We start from the raw sequence: 17,409 nt of genomic DNA on the forward strand, positions 1-17,409 counted from the left end.
AAACTTCCAAGGATATCTGACATAATTTGTCTGCCTTCTTGGAAATAGGCTTGCAAGAGGTAGAAGTGGATCAAACAGTCTTAGCATGGTGCAGCTAAGCAAGAATTAATAACAAATATCCTACTCCCTCAAAATAGCCCCACAGATTCTGAACATCAGATGGGAGGTTTCCTCCATGGCTACTGAATGTAAGTAAGTTCAACATGGACGCCGTGCAATCCATGAGGTTGTGGAACTGCAGAGTGTCCTCACAACGGGAAGAAAAAGCAGCCACTCTAATTTGCTCACTTGATAGATCTGGGTTATAATCTGTATCAGTTTTCAAAAAGAGGAGCTATCTTCCCTTTCAGACACGTTATCAGGCGCTACTGTTTGAGATGCAGATGGATCTAGTGGAACCAAATCCAAGGACTTGATCATTGCCAGATCCTTACAGATGAAACATCACCTCTCCATTCATAAGGAGGACAACTGAAAATTTCCTCTAGTGGTGACACTCAGGAAAGCCATGGAGCCCAGAACTGCCAATCTCCCCAGCAACTGGGATCTGAGAACATTGCAGGAGGAGGAGAAAAAGGAGGGAAGAACTGGGAGCAAACAGGTTTCTTTATTCTTTTTCTTTTCTCCTCTAATCACAGATGTGGCCTCAAATCTGGAATGAAGCATGCCTGAGACAGCATGGGACCTAGACGGTGGAGAGAGAAATAAATGGACAGAAAGCTCTTTGCTGAGACCCTGCAGGAGTCTTAGGAAGAGGCGGTATAGATGAATCAGGAGAAAAACTAAACCTCTTCCGCTCTTCTACTTTCTTCAGGTGAAGCCAACACAGCTCTCTGAAACTGATGAAACCTGTGTCTTCCTCCAGACTCTCTGTATCTCAGTCAGAGAAGAGGAATGCTTAGAAGCCAAATGATGTACATCAGTCACCAAAGTAAAAGCTCTCTTTGGATCCAAAGATGGACCTGGAACCAAAGCAGAGATTGAAGCCAGAGACAAAAACCTGGATGGCACAGGATCCGATGAAATACTCAGGTCCATGAAGCTGAAACTGTAACAGGGCTAAGTTTCAGAGCCACAGAGACCCTGTCAGAATCAGACTGATCTCACAAACCTGATGTATAGGATCTCACTTTGTTCTTCCTTGCCTTCTTTTCCAGAACCAACACAGCTAGAGCAAACAATGAGGTTCTTGGTTCCATAGCAGGCAGTAACTTTTTCAATCAACAGTGTCTTTGAAGCCCTGAATCCTGAGTAGCAGAATCCAGGAATTGGACCAAACAAAGGTTCTGATATCCTTGGACCTTTAAGCTGCTTTGATTTTCTGGAGGAAGTCACTGGATCCAAGACTGGTCTCTTGGGCTTTGGATCCAACAAGTGCCTGGAACCCACAAGTTTAGCCTCAAGTGCCTCCTTAAGGAAAAGGAGCTGCAATCTGCTCTGCCTCTTCTTGCAAGCTCTAGGCTTGAAAGTCCAGCAGATGGAACACTCAGATAGAAAGTGGCCCTCTTCCATTCACTTCAGGCACCCAATATGGTCTTCCAATGCCAAGAGGATAGCTAGGCATGAAGCATGTCTTTTGAATCCCGGCTTCTTTTTCGTCTTCAGTTCAGCCATAACCCGAAATCAAGCTACTAACTTAACTATATTTATCACTGAACTATAAACTATTCTAAACAACTATCAAGACAGCGAGAATGGAGAAAAACCCAGATCCAAATAGCCTGGAGCAGTTCACTTCCATCTGACACAATGGTTGCAAAGAACTGAGGCAGTAGAGGGCACAGCACCCCTTATATGGGGTCACACTTAGAATGTTTGGTGATGCGGGTGTGGGGGTACAAGTGCTGTAACAAACACTGCTTGGAGAAAGTGTACCATTAGACACACAGAGACTGAACTTTCTGAAGAAACACTGACTCATGAAGCGGGTCCCTGAAAAGGGTCAGGAAAGGTGGGTGGGAGAAGAGGATGGACAGGAATTGGATATAGTATCCCAGTCACATAGTGCTTGGGAGCTACTTGTCTGTTGTTACAGATTCCCAGGCTTTGAAGAAGTGGAACAATCTATCCCCAGAAGGAGGAGAGATAGCAGAAAGATTGTTGATGACTGCATTGATATGCTCAAGGGAAATGTCAAATATATTGCATTCCCACAACTGAGGGCAGGCTGGTTGATTTGAGTTGGCGCTAAAGGACCGCCTTCTCTGTGACTTGTGCCTCCTCCTCTAAAAGTCATTCTGCCCCAACGGGTTTTCAGGCTGCTGAGAGTATTGTTGTTGCAGGGTCTCGTACTGCTCTCTCTCAAGGGCAGGGGTAAAGGCCTTCAACAAACAGAGCGTAGCATGGGAGTTTTTAAATGAGTGCAAAGTTTTGTCAGAGAAGAAAAATTTACCATCCAAAGGGACGTCCTCTATGGTTCGATGGATGTTAGGGGCTATGCTGGAGTTTTGTAATTACAAGGTTTTCCTCATTGTTATTGCAGGGGTCATTATCCTGGAAGAAGCATCCGTGACACTGAGTGCTGACTGGAGCAATGTGTGGCCACAAAGTGGCGTTCTGCAAGGAAAGCTCTAAACTCCTCCCTTACCCCCTACAAGAAACCTACTCCCTTTCTTCAGGCAGCTTGTCAGTAAACTTGGACACTGCACCCCAGTTTACAAAGTTATATTTTGATAACAGCACCCACCAGTTAGCTATGCACATGCTGCATTTTTCTCCTCAATAAGTAAAGCACTTGAACTCTCTCTTTGGGATTTGATCTGAAGCTCCTTTGATGTGATTTCTCACTGGCAGCAGTGACCATGAGGAAGTTGGGGGCAAAGGGGAATAAAAGCACTCAAAGCCTTATATTGTCTGTCTGTGTACTTGGCTGTCAGCACTAAGGAGGCTGGCATGTGCCACAAGGTCTTTGCCAGTTCCAAAACTGCCTCATATATAGGGAAAGCTAGCCTCCCAGGGACTGTCATCTGAAGAACGTCCAAAAATCTTGAGAATGTTCTCTTGTACAAGCTCAGCTTGACTGCCCAATGCTGCTGACACCCTCCTCAGTAGGTCTCGATAAAATTTAAAATCCTCCAGAACTGGAGATGAGGAATCTGAGGCCATGGAATTAACTGGTGAGGGCGATGACAAGATAACAGGGGCCCGTGTGTCCTCTTGTAGTAGAATGCGCTCCTTTGGCAATGGTTCATCCTGCAGAACTGGTTTCTCAGGGTGACTGGGTGCTGAGTATCTGCATGGGCCTCCAAGATATGAGAACAGTCTGGTGACCTTCTGCTCAAGTGTGCCAGCGATCAAGACCTGGAAGAGTGGGAGATACACCAAGAGTTACAAAAAGGCCACTAAGAAAACATGCAGGGAATAGGCAACCAGTAGGAACCAGGCCAGGATGATCTATCTCTGCTATATGAAAGGTCCTGTTCTTGGTACCAATGTTTTCCTTCAGGAGCTGGTCTAAGACTCGCTAGATCGACTGCACCTAGGAAAGGATGGTGAAGAGGAGGGAGACTCTGAACTCAATTGCCAGGCAGCATCCGAATGGTCAGTAGGGAATAGGGATGCTAGCCCTGAAGTGGCACTTGGCATTCTGATTTATCTCTGGCCCATTGAGAAGAGGTCAATATTGGTGCTGATGCCAATAAAGTAGCTGGTACTGCAAATGCACCTCAAGATGTGGAGGGACTTGGTACCAAGCAATACATTGTTGTTGGTGCAAAAATGTAAGTCACAGTCAGTACCCAGCCTAAGGATTGTGGCAATACTGAAGCCACAAATAGTCTTCAGTACTGAAGACTGAATCAAAGTCACATCTTTGCAGTGTTTCTTAGCTGGACTCAACAATGGTGCTGTTGAGAGTGTCTCTACCAGATCCATAGATCTGGATGAGCCAAGAACAGGAAGAGGTGCCTCTAGTACAAAGGACTCCAGCACCACAGGGGAGACAAGGGTGCAGAGACAAAGCAAATCCTTTGCTGTCTCATAAGCTTGTGGAGTCATTGCTGGTAATAATGCCGGTGCCAGAACCATTTTCCTTGGTATTGGACTCAATGTCCATCCCAGAGACAGTACCAGAATCAATGGTAAGGTACCAATATGTTCCTGCCACAGTACTGGGAAAGACATGGTCAACTGCCAGTTCCACCTTGAGTGACTGAGGAGTTCCAGTGATGTTCAGTGTCCTTCTTCAAAGCTCCAGTCTTTTTTATGGGTCCTCTTTCAGGTCATTTCCTTCTCCAAAGGGAAGAGTCCAAGTCCAGGGTCTGTCAGATATCACTGAACCCTGTGTAGCAACCCAAGAGATAGGAAGAGCAGCTGAGGTGGGAGGGGCTGAGGTGGGTGTCATCACCTGCTCCATGAGGGATTGCTTACGGTGCAGATCTCTGAAAATCTTCATCCTTTTCCTTGAAAGGACAGCAGATACCTCTCTTTAACAGGTCCCTCACTAAGACACAAAAGGCAATGCAGAATAGGTACCTCACACGGTAAGCAGTGCTTAAAGCCAGGTGAGCATATGCCACCAGAGCTTCGCACAGAAAACTAATTAACTGAAACAAATAAAGCGGTAAGGTAAACTAGCGGTAAGGTGTACTAAGCACTATCTAACTATTAACAGGAAAAGGAGGCAGAGAAGTAACTCATTGACTGCACAGTCTAAAACAACCATGAGGTAAATCACCTGAGGAACTATGACTCAGGCCATAGGTGGTGCAAAAGAAGTGAGGAGGGTAGGGATGGTGCTACCCTTATGCAGACTCACAAGGGGCCATGAGCAGACTTGAGGCACGTGCATCACCCAGACAGGTACTGTTACAAAAAGTTTGGTGGCTTCAGCGTACTTGGCACTCACACACCTGACTGGAATACATGTTCGCAGCCACTCAAAGAAGAACTATAAAAATTACACATATCAATGGTGTTAATTTACAGCATACCACTAATGTCCTACTCACACAATTGACACATTTTTAACAGATATGTTTTCTAATTCTCTTCTCTCAAATATGATTTAACCCTTATATACATACATATGCACAATTATTAACTTCTTTTTTAAATACAATTTGCATTGAAACCTAACAAGATATGAAATTGCTTCTGATTGTCCTGGTGTTAATAAAAGCCAAAAGTTCATTTTACAGATATCCACACAAATAAAAGGTACATGGCAGTAATATATTCATTTTTAAAGTCATCATAAAATGTCACACTTCTGTCTGTGAAGTGTCATGCTTTCCTATGGCACTATATATTAATGGGAGGGGAAGAAGTGGCATTACACACACATCTATGTGAAACCGTACACATCACTGGCTTTGTGAATCTCCTTTTTGTGGCTATTCCCTCCAAGAGGCAAATTACCCCTTCCAAAAAGGCAGAAAAGTAGCTGAGTCACCTAAAAAAGGCAAGGACTGATTCTATGGCTAAAATGAAAAACATAAGAAGAAAAGCTGGGAGTGAAAATTAAGAAAAGGTAGGAGCTCACTTAGGAACACTATCTCCTGTTCTCCTTATACAGGAAGCAGGATGATTTGACTACTTGTTCCTGGATGAGTCCAAAGGGCCATACTACTGGTTCACAGTTTAGAGCTGCCTCCATAATCCATTCACCAGTGGACTCATTCACTAGTGATGGATTACAAGATATGTTCTTCCTGGATAATACAAATAATAAAATAAGTTAATGCTCTGGATGCCATAATTTTGAATTTGCTGACTTTTGTACATGAAGAATCTAAATAATAATTTTACATTTAGTCATTTAAAAGAACCTACAAGAGAAAAAGTGGTTTTGGTAACAGCTATGGAACCTTTTTCTTTCGCTGTTCTTGTAAAGGCAACGTCACATACTTGGCTCAAAATAAATGTTTACATTTCCTTTAAGAAATTGTACATTTTCCTATCAATATAGTATTGAAACGAAAAGAAAATATTTTCTTTTAGTTTTTCCACTTTCACCCATCAATACAGATCTGAAGAAGTTTGAATATTACAGATATAATTCTCTTAACTTTATAGATGAATAAATTTATGTTTCTTATTCATGTTACCTGAGGTGATTAAGCAAAGGCTGCAGTCTCTCATCAGATTGTACAGCAGGCAGTGATCGTGCTGTCAGCTAGAAGAAAACAAGATTTCAGTTAACAAAATCTCGTAATTAGAGAATGTGATAATGTAGCAGCAATGATATAAGAAATTGTTTCAATTATATATTTTTTTCTTAGGGTAGCACGGGACAAGATACACTTTCTCCATATATCTGATAACATGACAAAATACAGTACTTCTAAAACTGTAGTAAACTTAAATATTTATCCATAAATTAATGGAGTTACATATTTAAAAATGCATTTGATTTTAATTTAATTTTAATTAAATAGCAAGACTAGTGTCTGAGAGCTTTATGTTTACTTTTAATAAAGCATATTTAAATTAGAGGGCAGTAGTATTCAACATAGATGCCCCATGGAATATAAATAACAAAACAAAATATAAATAAAAATAGACTTGTAGCCAATCTGAGATTTATAAATATAAATATTTTGTGGTTCTTCACAAAGGTATATGAAGATTGATACTAGCATGCCTCTGTTTAAATCATGGCATGTTACTTTGTCCTGTAAACTTTCCATCTCATCTGTTTAGCATAACTAATTAAGGATGCATAATTATTTAACTCCTTTTAGGAGGATTATCAGTTGACCTCTGCAAATTCTACAAGTACCTGTCTCATTGGAAGACTGGAAAAATGTACATTAGTAAACTAATATGACGTGGTTTGAGCATTGGCCTGCTAAACCCAGGGTTGTGAGTTCAATCCTTGAGGGGGCGATTTAGGGATCTGGGGCAAAAATCTGTCTGGGGATTGGTCCTGCTTTGAAACAAGGGGTTGGACTAGATGACCTCCTGAGGTCCCTTCCAACCCTGATATTCTATGATTCTATTTCCATTTTAATATACACAGTGTGAATTGGAAGCAGTCTAGCAGTTTTCATAGACTTACAGAGTCCACTCAGGATATCTACTGTAACCCAAAGACTCACATCCACGGAGTCTAACTGATTCAAAATACAGTCTGCATTTGGATGGCACAGTGGAAGAGTGTATGTAGTAGAGTCCTGGAGCTAGCACACAAAAAGGACGCTCTCTAACTTTATATCTGCTGAAACAGGAAAGCAGGGAGGGAAGAAGTCTAATATGATTGCCCTTGAAACATGCTGCTTATAACACCTGACAGACAAGGCAGAAAAACTTTAAATGCGAGAATTGATACAAAGAAAATAGGGGTTATCTGGTGGCAGAATAATGTATTATGTTTTTTCTTTAAATGTAAATCAAATCCTATTCTTATAGTCAAACTTTATGGGCTGTGGTTGTTAGCTGTGACACAGAATCCAAACAAATTAAAGATTTCTACATATTTCACTTTATGAAATTTATAATATTAAGTTAATTATAAAAAAATGTTTAAAATCTATACACAAACAACAATTCTACAACTCACAAAAACAAAAACAAAGAGGAGGGGTTTTTTACAATAAAGAAAACTTAGAACTAAGATCATGAGGTCTTAGCAATTTGGCGTGACTTTCTATAATGCTGGCAACAGGGGGTCAAAAACAACGTTTGACCATTTTAGGAATAGCAGCACGATGAACAATACAACATCATCACTGAAATATTTAGTAAGGACATTTTATCAGTGTTTATCACTGAAAATGCAACTCTAAATCTAAACGGACTGATTATAACTTCAGTAGCATAAAACTTTCACCTTCATTAGTGACTTAGAGAATACCTAATAATTTCTTGTTGACAATATTCCATAAAACTGGTAAAAATTTATTTGCAAACCGTATTCTTACTTTATGTAAAGAGAAATAAATCACCATGTCCTATTAATCTTAAATAACCCTACATACACAAAGCGCTGTATTTATTTGTCACTATTTCAGAAAAATCCTGTGGATTTTGTATTTTACTAGGCTACATTCAGATTTAAACGGTGGTTTATTATACTATGCATTAATTTACAAATTTCTTCAGGCAGAAAACCCAAACATTTTGTCTTCATAGCATCAAACAGTAAAATGTTTTACAAAGCAGTCATTTTATACTAGTGCCATCCCTTTAATATACATAAACTAATACTGCTGATAGTTATATTTTTATTTTAGAAAGCGGAAATTATATTCATGAAGAGAACTGAACCTTTTAGAATGTTAATAAAATGAATTATTAAATAAAATAACTGATTTTGATTTTGTAACACCTACTTCTCTTTTTATTTAATATTTAAAAGATACAAAAAATAAAATTATAATCAAAAACAAGTTTATAGAAAATGCTAGAGAAGTTTGGTATTGTTTATTTTAAATGACTAATACATCTTCATATGAAAGCAACTTCCAGTAAGTCTACATAATATGTTTGCTCATATCCTCAAAAATTGTGTTTCATTTGTTCAGAAATACTTCTGTAACAGGTATAGTGGTTTAGTGAAGCCAAATTACATAATGCAAAGCAGCAAAATTAGAAAGATGCACCAATGTGTTTGATATAACGCAAAATTTTAGTAAATATTATGTATTCATACAAACATGTATGAACACAAATATACTTGAGCTCCTAAAATGAACAAATTAGTTGAACTTGCCCTTCTGATTTTATGAAATTCCTTAAGCGGAGTGCCCTCTTCTCCAGCTTTTTGGTTAACATATGACATACAACAGACATGCTAAACGTTTGTATGACATTTTTCAGGTAAGAAATTTCTTTCTGTTGCACAGCTTCACTCCTCATTTATCGCTAATAGGAAGTAGCAAGCAAGCAATCACAGACAGAGGGGAAAAGTTTCGCAGAGTGTTGATTTTTATTGTAGTAGAATAGGCAGGAAAGGAAGTTCCTTCAATATAAAGCAAGGATTTATGGGGGAACCAACCCATTAGACCTTCCTAACAATGCCAGCGTACAGGAATGAAAACTTACTTTTTCATCAATTATCCTGAGGCACTTCTGTGAACAGTTTCCCAGATGTCTAGCATGCAATCTGGTGCAGTATTTTAACACCTTCCCTGCATCAACAATGACACTCTAAGACCTTGGCATTTTGGATAGGAAGAGATGAACAGGGTACAATTGGCATCATACTCCATCTGCTTTAAATACACCGCTACCTCGCTATAACACTAATTTGGATATAACGTGGTAAAGCAGTGCTCCGGGAGTGGGGGGGGGGGGGACTGCGCACTCCGGTGGATCAAAGCAAGTTTAATATAACACAGTTTCACCTATAACGTGGTAAGATTTTTTGGCTCCCAAAGACAATGTTATATCAAGGTAGAGGTGTATATCTTTAGAGCACTAGGAATGTCCATTTATATTAAAACCTTCAATAGGAATGTTAAGGGATAAAACAAAATTATGGGAGAAATATTTCCCAGGAATTATGGAAAGAGGAACTTTCTGGACCTGTGAGAGTAGCTTTTTCCTCACAAAAGCAGTAGAGTCATTCTTGTATAGATGGGGGAACTGCTTCCAAAACCTGCCTTTCAGCGATAATGGAGACTAGAAATACCTGCCAAAGGCTTGTCCTCTCTGTTATCCTGATTAAACTTGCATCTGATGATATGCAAATAGAGAGTTCTATGTACCCACCTACTGAATGTTCATAAGGCTGATACCCTTTGCAAATCTTTACCATCATAGTAAAATTATGGCCAGAGCCATGCCAATTTTGATCCATGGGTGAGCAATTCTCTGCATTAGGTTCAAACACACTTCATGGTTTTGAACAAGTGATGGGTATGAATCCTTTCCAGCAGTTGTCCAGTATTAATGGGTACGTTTCTCTAGCCAGGGCAACGACTGGCATGTTGTCTGGATGTGTAAATTGTGGAGCCCTGCATTGCTGTTACTACCTACCATTTCTTAAGACTCTCGGTATGGAGGGTTGATCTTTTTGTCTTTATCATGCTGAGAATTTTGTTGCTTTGGGAAAAATTTTACCTAGGTTTCTTTGGAAGCTTCTGTTTCTTCCCTCTGTTAAGATTATAGTTCCTTAGAAATAACCTGGGTTGGCATGGTGGCTTTAACAGTAAGGATTAGGGCCTCTCAGCAATCCCAGCTACTAACTTCTCTAATATTTCCCCATATAGCTCTAATATTTCACCAAAAATTGTGTCAATCTGGATGCACAAGATATCTCTCTCAGATGAATAATTGCTATTCATGGGTGTTACTTGGCCTCCCTGTAGGTACAAAGGTAAAAGCTGCTGCTCTTGTTACACATCACATCAAGGGTTTGATCAGGACAGAAATATCTCACTTTAAACAAGGATCTTACCTCCAAGACAAGCCACTTGGTAGCTACTAAGTAGGCTTTCCTTACATAAAACCTTTGTTCTGAATGGTTATAGCAAAGGCTTTAAAATTGCTGTGCAGTATCATCCCTGTGTGACTGTATTTCACTATGAAGGTGGAGCTACTGCTTCAGCAATCTAAAGCTCCCAAAATGTATGAAAACTCTGTTTTGATAGAAAATTTTAATTTAATATTTGGTTTTAATAAAAAATCCTCATTTGGATCTTCTGATGTTCTCACAGGCGGTGTCCATAGGAAACTGTCTATCCAGTAGTGCCTGAAGGAAAGCTATTTTATTAATATTAATCAATTCCTTGTGAACCACTGACATCCTCTCTTGGAAAAGTCCTCCAGCTTTTAAAGGTTTTTTGAGGGGGAGGTTTATGTGTGGCACTTTCCAAGGCGGTTTGAAGGGGAGAGGTAACATGCTGGCCTGGGGACCACTCAACCCAGAAATACTGAGACAAATATTTCAATTGTGGAAACAGCTTGCTAAGTGACCCTGGGAGCCTAACAGATGACTGTCTGCTCCCCCAGGCTGGCTAGCGCACGTACTACAGGAACCACCTAGTACCACTCAAGGCTTTTCTACAGTAAATCTAGAGTCATTTTGAACAGTGAAGTGATTTTTCCACTTACTCCTTTACAATCCCATGATGGTGCAGTTTCATGGGGAGTGGACACCTCATGTGACTCTGCTCTCATCACAGACTGCTTGAAGTGCTCACCCCATTTTAATGTGGAATCAGATGGGGAGCTTGGGAGGAGTGGAGAGAGATACCCTTTCGGCATCTGAGCCCCTTTCCCTGGCAGAACAAGGTTCCTCAGGCTGACAGGCAGGCGGGCATAATTCCAATTCCACTGCTATCTGAGGTAGGGCTTCCCAGGAGTGACAGGCTTCTCTGCATGCCCAGAAATTATGCAGTGCTGGGAAAGGAGCAGTGAATTCAACACAGAATGCTGTCAGAGCCTCTGTACATTCCTGTAGCTGAAGCAGGGGGGAAAAGTAGGAACTGGGGGCAAAGGAGACGGGGCTTAAACAAAACTGTTCATTAACATTAATTGCTGTGTTGCGAAGAGGATGCCTTTTTGGGACCTGAAAGTCTCAGGGGTTTGCAAGAGTTACCCTTAAGTATCAGAATGGAATGCTAAAATGTATTATACTCTTCAGCCACTAGGTGGCACTATGTGTAAAATACCTTATCTAAGCTAACCTCAGCCATTCTCAACAGTACATTAAAGGATCTTCTGATGAACACATTTGGTGTATATCTTGCTCAGAAGAAAGCTCTGTAGTAAGTCTGTGTTTGATACAGGAGCATGGCATGGTGTCAGAAGTAAACTAGTGGAAGAACAGAAACTGAAGGAACAAAGCAACAAAGTTTGCATTATCTCATCAAGAAGGCACTCTTCCATGCCCCACAGAACATCAGCTTTGACAAACCTTCACAATGGACAGACTGAAAGCAGTATTTTGCAAGATTCTGAATTGCAAACAAGCTCCACAAAGAAACTTGAGATGTACAAGTACCATCTTTTTTATGCTATGAGGAAGCAAGTGGAACATATCTTTAAAACCTTTGACTTTACTGAAGATGGTCACAAAGATGATTATGAAAAGATTCCGGCTATGTTTGATGCATAATTTATAACTCAGAGAAATGTGTTTAATGAAAGAGCATGTTTCCACCACAGAATTTATAAGAGCTCTTCATGAAATGGCTGAAAACAGTGATTTTGGGACTGTAAAACATAAAAAACAGACAGAATTTGGTTGTTGGGTTAACAGATAAAAATCTTTCCCAGCAGTTACAATTAATACTCCCGGTGGAATTCTGTGCCAAAACAACAAAAAAATTAAAACTTCTGCACACAATATTTTCAAAATCTGCAAAAATCTGCATATTTTATTAGTCAAAATAACACAATATAATCACACCAGTTTCAATTATTTTTGGTTATTTATTTAAAAATACCTGTCAGCAAGTATGTCTGTAACAATACAGACAACAAAAAAGATCCAGGAAATGTTTTTTGACAAATAGATTCCTTACTAGGCATATTAATACAGAATTCTAAGCAATAATTAATTTAAACTACAATACAGAACTGTATTTCCCTGACCCATCAGAAACAGTGCAAAGGCTTGGGGGAGTCAGGGGTAACGGAGGAGAGGGAGAGGGAGGTAAATTGCTGGGAAGATGCCTGCATGTGAATTTGGACGGTTGTTTGGGATGGGTGGGAAAAGTATGGAACAGGTTGTTGGGTTTTTTGATTGGGGGGGGCAGGGGAATTGTTAGGGAGCTTCCCCCCTGCAGACCCTGGCTGACCCCTAGCCTCTCCCATTCAGTCAGGCAAATCTGTCCCTGTCCCCATGAGTCTCTGCGCCCTCACCCAGCCACTCCCCTATCCCTACGTCTCTGTACCCAACTCCCCCCTGTGTGTCTGTGCCCAGGGGTGCTGGAACAATTTTTGTAGTGGGGGTGCTGAGAGCCATAGAATCAAACTTTAAAGCCTATATATAATGGAAACCACTTCAAGCCAGGGGGTGCAGCAGCATCACCAGCATGCCTAGTTCCCAGCACCTATGTCTGTGGCCTCACTCAGCCACTCCCCTGTCCCTATGTAACTGCGCTTCCTCCCCCTGTCCTCCCTCCCCCTGAGGCCCTGTGCCTCCACTCCCATTCAGCCCCTGCCCCAATCTGCCCTTCCCAACTAGCCCTTATGATCCCCTGTCTGACCTCCCCCCACCCAGCACCCCATGCTGTCTGTCTCCCTATAACCCCAGTCTGCTGCCCTTGCCACAGGCACTGTGAAGAAAGCTCTGCAGGCTCTCTCTTCCTTAGCTGGCTGTGAGCTGTAGCTTTGTTCTATCAGCACAGTGCCCTCTGGTGGGCATAGGGTGGAACTGCAGAAGTTATTTTCTGCTGGAAGCTGCTGCTGTTCTTGTGCCACAGTGCCCTCTGGTGGGCTAAAGGCAGAACCGCAGCAACATTTTGACAAGTTTTTTTCTGTGCAACAATTTAGTAATCTGCAGGGCTCATTAATTATGCACACGTGTAGTAATGCAGAATTCCCCCAGGAGTAAACTGAAGACAGACTTAACCCTAGACAGAGATATTCAAGTAGGAAAGAAGTCAGAGCAGGCAAAACCAAGAAAAACTTGCTAAACTTGAGAAACAAGAAGCTAGCTTAGAAGCAGTAAAGAGATTCAGCATGACTATTAAAAGTCGTCATCATCATAAGATCCCTGAGGCTAATAGAGAAAAATTCCAGGCTACATGCACAAGATATGGAAAAAGTCATATCTCAAGGGATGATTCATATTCACCCAGAAGTGCACAGTATTATAAATGCACAAAATACGGACATTTTGCAGCTGTTTGCTGACATATTACAGACTATCAAGAACCACTGTTTCTGGGATTTATCACTTGTGATGGCTCAGAACCTGCCTAGAGTGAGAAAATGAATGTTCATGGCAAGATTATTGACTTTAAAATTGACTTGGGAGCTAATGTTACAGTCATCTCAGAAGGAATTCACACTCACCTTCAATCCCTCCCAAAGCTGAAGTCACCTGACACAGCTTTGACTAGCCCCGGAAGATACACATTCAGAGTGCATACGATCAAAGGACCACAGACTAACATCCTTCTCAGCTGCAGCATGACAGCCACGATGGGCACAGCGAAAAAAAGTGGAAGATCTCAATTAACTATTTGGTGATATTGTACTTTTGAAAGGAGACCCAGTACAAATAATTTTATGAGACAATGCTGAAGCATATGCTATACATACACCTCACAGGATTCCTATCCCATTATTTCATGAAGTGAAAACTGAGTTAAAGAGAATGGAACAGATTGGCATAATTGGCATAATTGAGAAAATCTGTTAACAAACATCATGGTGTGCCCCAATGGTACCAGTTATAAAGAAAAATGGGAAAATCTGAACCTGTGTGGCTCTTAAAGGACTTAATGAAGCAGTTGTGAAAGAAAAATATATCCTCCCAACACTGAATGACTTTCTCCCCAAAGTGACTGCATTATTTTCCAAACTGGATGCCTCAAGTGGATTCTGGCAAATTCCTCTGGCAAAAGGAAGTGCTAAACTGACTATATTTATCACACCTTTTGGGAGATTTTTCTTCCAAAGATTACCTTGTTGGATTATCAGTGCAGCTGAAATTTTCCAAAGACAGATGGCAGAACTGTTCACAAACAAAAAAGGAGCTGTAGTTTAATATATGGCTCTTCGATGGAAAAAACACAACATAACCCTTAATGAAGTCCTAAGCCTAATCAGTCAGTGTGAACTTAAGCTAAACAAGGAAAAGGGTGTTTTCTGCCTACCCCAAACTGAGTTTTTGGAACAGACAAACAAATATGCCCTGAGAAAGTAAAAGCAATTTGAGAATTGAATGCACCAGTGAATGTACCAGAACAGAGATGCATATTGGAGACAGTAAGTTACTTTTGTTGATATCTACAAGACCTTTCTACAGTGACAAAACCACTGAATGAACTATTGAAGCCCCACACATCTTGGCTATGGGGATGAAATCAAGAGCAAACTCTACAGACGATGTATGAAAAACAAAATGACAACTCCTCAAGATATGCATCTGACGAAATGGGTATTCACCCACAAAAGCTCATGCTCCAATACGTCTGTTAGTCTATAAGGAGCCACAGGACTCTCTGCTGCTCCTCAACATAGTAGACCAACCACAGCTAGTCACTGCAACTAATGGACAGCCAGATGACCAAGCTGTTATACATTCATGTCTTGTAATTAGAAAACTAGTACAATTCACAGACACTTAACTGACAGATAGGTACTGAACTTCAAAGACAGCGTGATAGTGTAAATATTGTAAATGCAGGAACGAAGAAGTGGGTATTCACCCACGAAAGCTCATGCTGCAAAATGTCTGTTAGTCTATAAGGTGCCACAGGATTCTTTGCTGCTTCTTAAGGAGGAGATGGAATGCTAAACTGCATTATACGGTTAAGACACTAGGTGGCAATGTGTCTAAAATACCTTATTTAAGCTAACCTCAGCCATACCTGGCAGTACATTAAATGATTTTATGATTAACTCATCTGATTGTATCTTGCTCAGAATTAATCTCTATAGCCAGCCTGTATGCGATACAGGAGCACAACCACTGATTTACAGTGGGGAGAAGGGGAATATGTAGGAGCCATGTTTGTTGTGCAGTGAGCTGAGGAGACACTCTAGTATCTGAAGGAAAAGAGACACTTTGGACCTTTTCAGAGGTTTTCTCCCGTCTGGCCCACATCTGTTGTGGAACTCACTATACAAGCTGGCTAGTTAGTGTTCTCCTGAACCTTAGAGACTCTCCCTAAAACGCTCAGAAGCTCCTGATCAGGCTTTTTTGCATTGGAGCCAATGGCTCTTCAGGGCAGGATGAGGACTTGTCATGTTGGTCTGACTCTGAGCTCTGTGGTAACAGCATTATGAGGGTTGCCTGGTTGTGAATAGACAGGGTATCATTTGCCTTCTCTAAAGTCTATAAATGCCACCTCCTATAGGGAATACTGCTTAGATTTAGCCTTATGTTTGCAGGACAACTTTTCCATGCCTGATAGGAGGCTGAGGAGTCCTGGAGAAGAGGCTCTACAGTGGTGGATCCAAGTGGTTGAACCACCACTGATGACAGATACCAAATCTAAGAGAAGAGAAGGAAGGAAGAAAGATAGTAAGTCACTACCATGCAAAAGTAAATAAAACCTAGAATTATAAAACAAAATGGTCAATGGGAGCTGCGGAGCCAGCACATGGGGAGGGGGCAGCACATAGTGGCACCTAGCCATGCCTCCACCTAGAAGCAGTAGGGACATGTCACTGCTTGAGGGAACCGGCCAAGGTGAGCACTGCCTGGATTCAGCACCTTAAAACCCCTCCCGTGTCCCAACCCCCTGCCACGAGCCCCTTCCTGCACCCAAACTCCCTCCCAAAGCCCTCACCCTGCACCCCCTCCCACACTCCAAACCCCTCGTGGCCATTCCTCCACACAGGAGCAGCAGGGACATGTCACCACTTACGGGGAGCCACGGAGGGAGCCTGCCGGCCCCACGCCAACCGGACTATAAACCGACTTTCAATGAAGATCAGAAATGCCAGTTTATACAGCTTTCCGGTTGGTGAAGTGCCGGATAACACAGCTTTCACTGAATGCAAATTAATGAAAGCATTTTAAAAAGTAGTAAGTAAATGTCAAAAAGGCAAGTAAATGTCAAGGGAATGATTCTCACTTCCTTTTCAAGCAACTTTGGAGATGTTGAACAGTAAAATATTTTATAAGACACTCTTGATTGCCCACTCAAGCACAATTATATTGAACAAACTTACAAAGTTTGTCAGATTTTACTGGTTTTAGAAACATTTGATTATACATAAATTAGGAATGCCACTGGACCCAGTACAAGTTGTCAAAAGAAACAAATTTTTAAGTTTGTCCTCTTGTGATCAGACAAATTACTACATATAATGGCATTCTTCTTACTCTTGCGCCTGTTTGTATTCCATAATAAATACACTTATTTTACTGACTAAATTAAGTTATTTAAAATTACTTATTTCTGTTACTGCAAAGCCAATATATCAATAGGTGAATGGACAGGAACCCATCTTGCTCACACATTCACAGAAGCGTTAGATTCATTGTGACTGCAGGACCTTAGAATCTTTACTGCTGGTGCTGCTTTAGTAACCAGAAATAACAGTGTGACATTCAGTTCCAGGATGGGTTTGCAGAGCTGGCAATCAGGAAAGAGACACACCAATTCTCACTTGTAAATAGAGCAAATTTCACTTGAAAGTCACTGAGACACAAAATGAAACTCAATGGTACTAACTTTCTCAATTTTATCACAAGTCTCTTTACATTTGATGTTTTATTTAAAGCACTGGCTCCTGGAATTCTGTGATTAGATGAGAATCTCAGCTAATAGGTTGATAGCATCAAGGGACAGATCTTGGATATACTCTGAACCTCTCTAGGGAAAACTGAATATT

The 17,409-nt window shown here is 40.9% G+C and overlaps 1 protein-coding gene across 8 annotated transcripts in view; it reads right to left on the minus strand.

The window, feature by feature from the left end:
- Nucleotides 1-17,409, minus strand: part of PRIM2 (DNA primase subunit 2) — a 282,728-nt gene that overhangs the window by 97,410 nt on the left and 167,909 nt on the right. For all 8 annotated transcript variants that reach the window (XM_039531668.1, XM_039531670.1, XM_039531667.1 and 5 more), the window contains one exon: nucleotides 6,048-6,115. In XM_039531668.1, coding sequence (XP_039387602.1) covers nucleotides 6,048-6,115 — 68 coding nt within the window. The remainder of the gene's footprint in view (nucleotides 1-6,047; nucleotides 6,116-17,409) is intronic.

The sequence above is a fragment of the Mauremys reevesii genome, linkage group 3, assembly GCF_016161935.1.
Source record: "Mauremys reevesii isolate NIE-2019 linkage group 3, ASM1616193v1, whole genome shotgun sequence".
NCBI lineage: Eukaryota > Metazoa > Chordata > Testudines > Geoemydidae > Mauremys > Mauremys reevesii.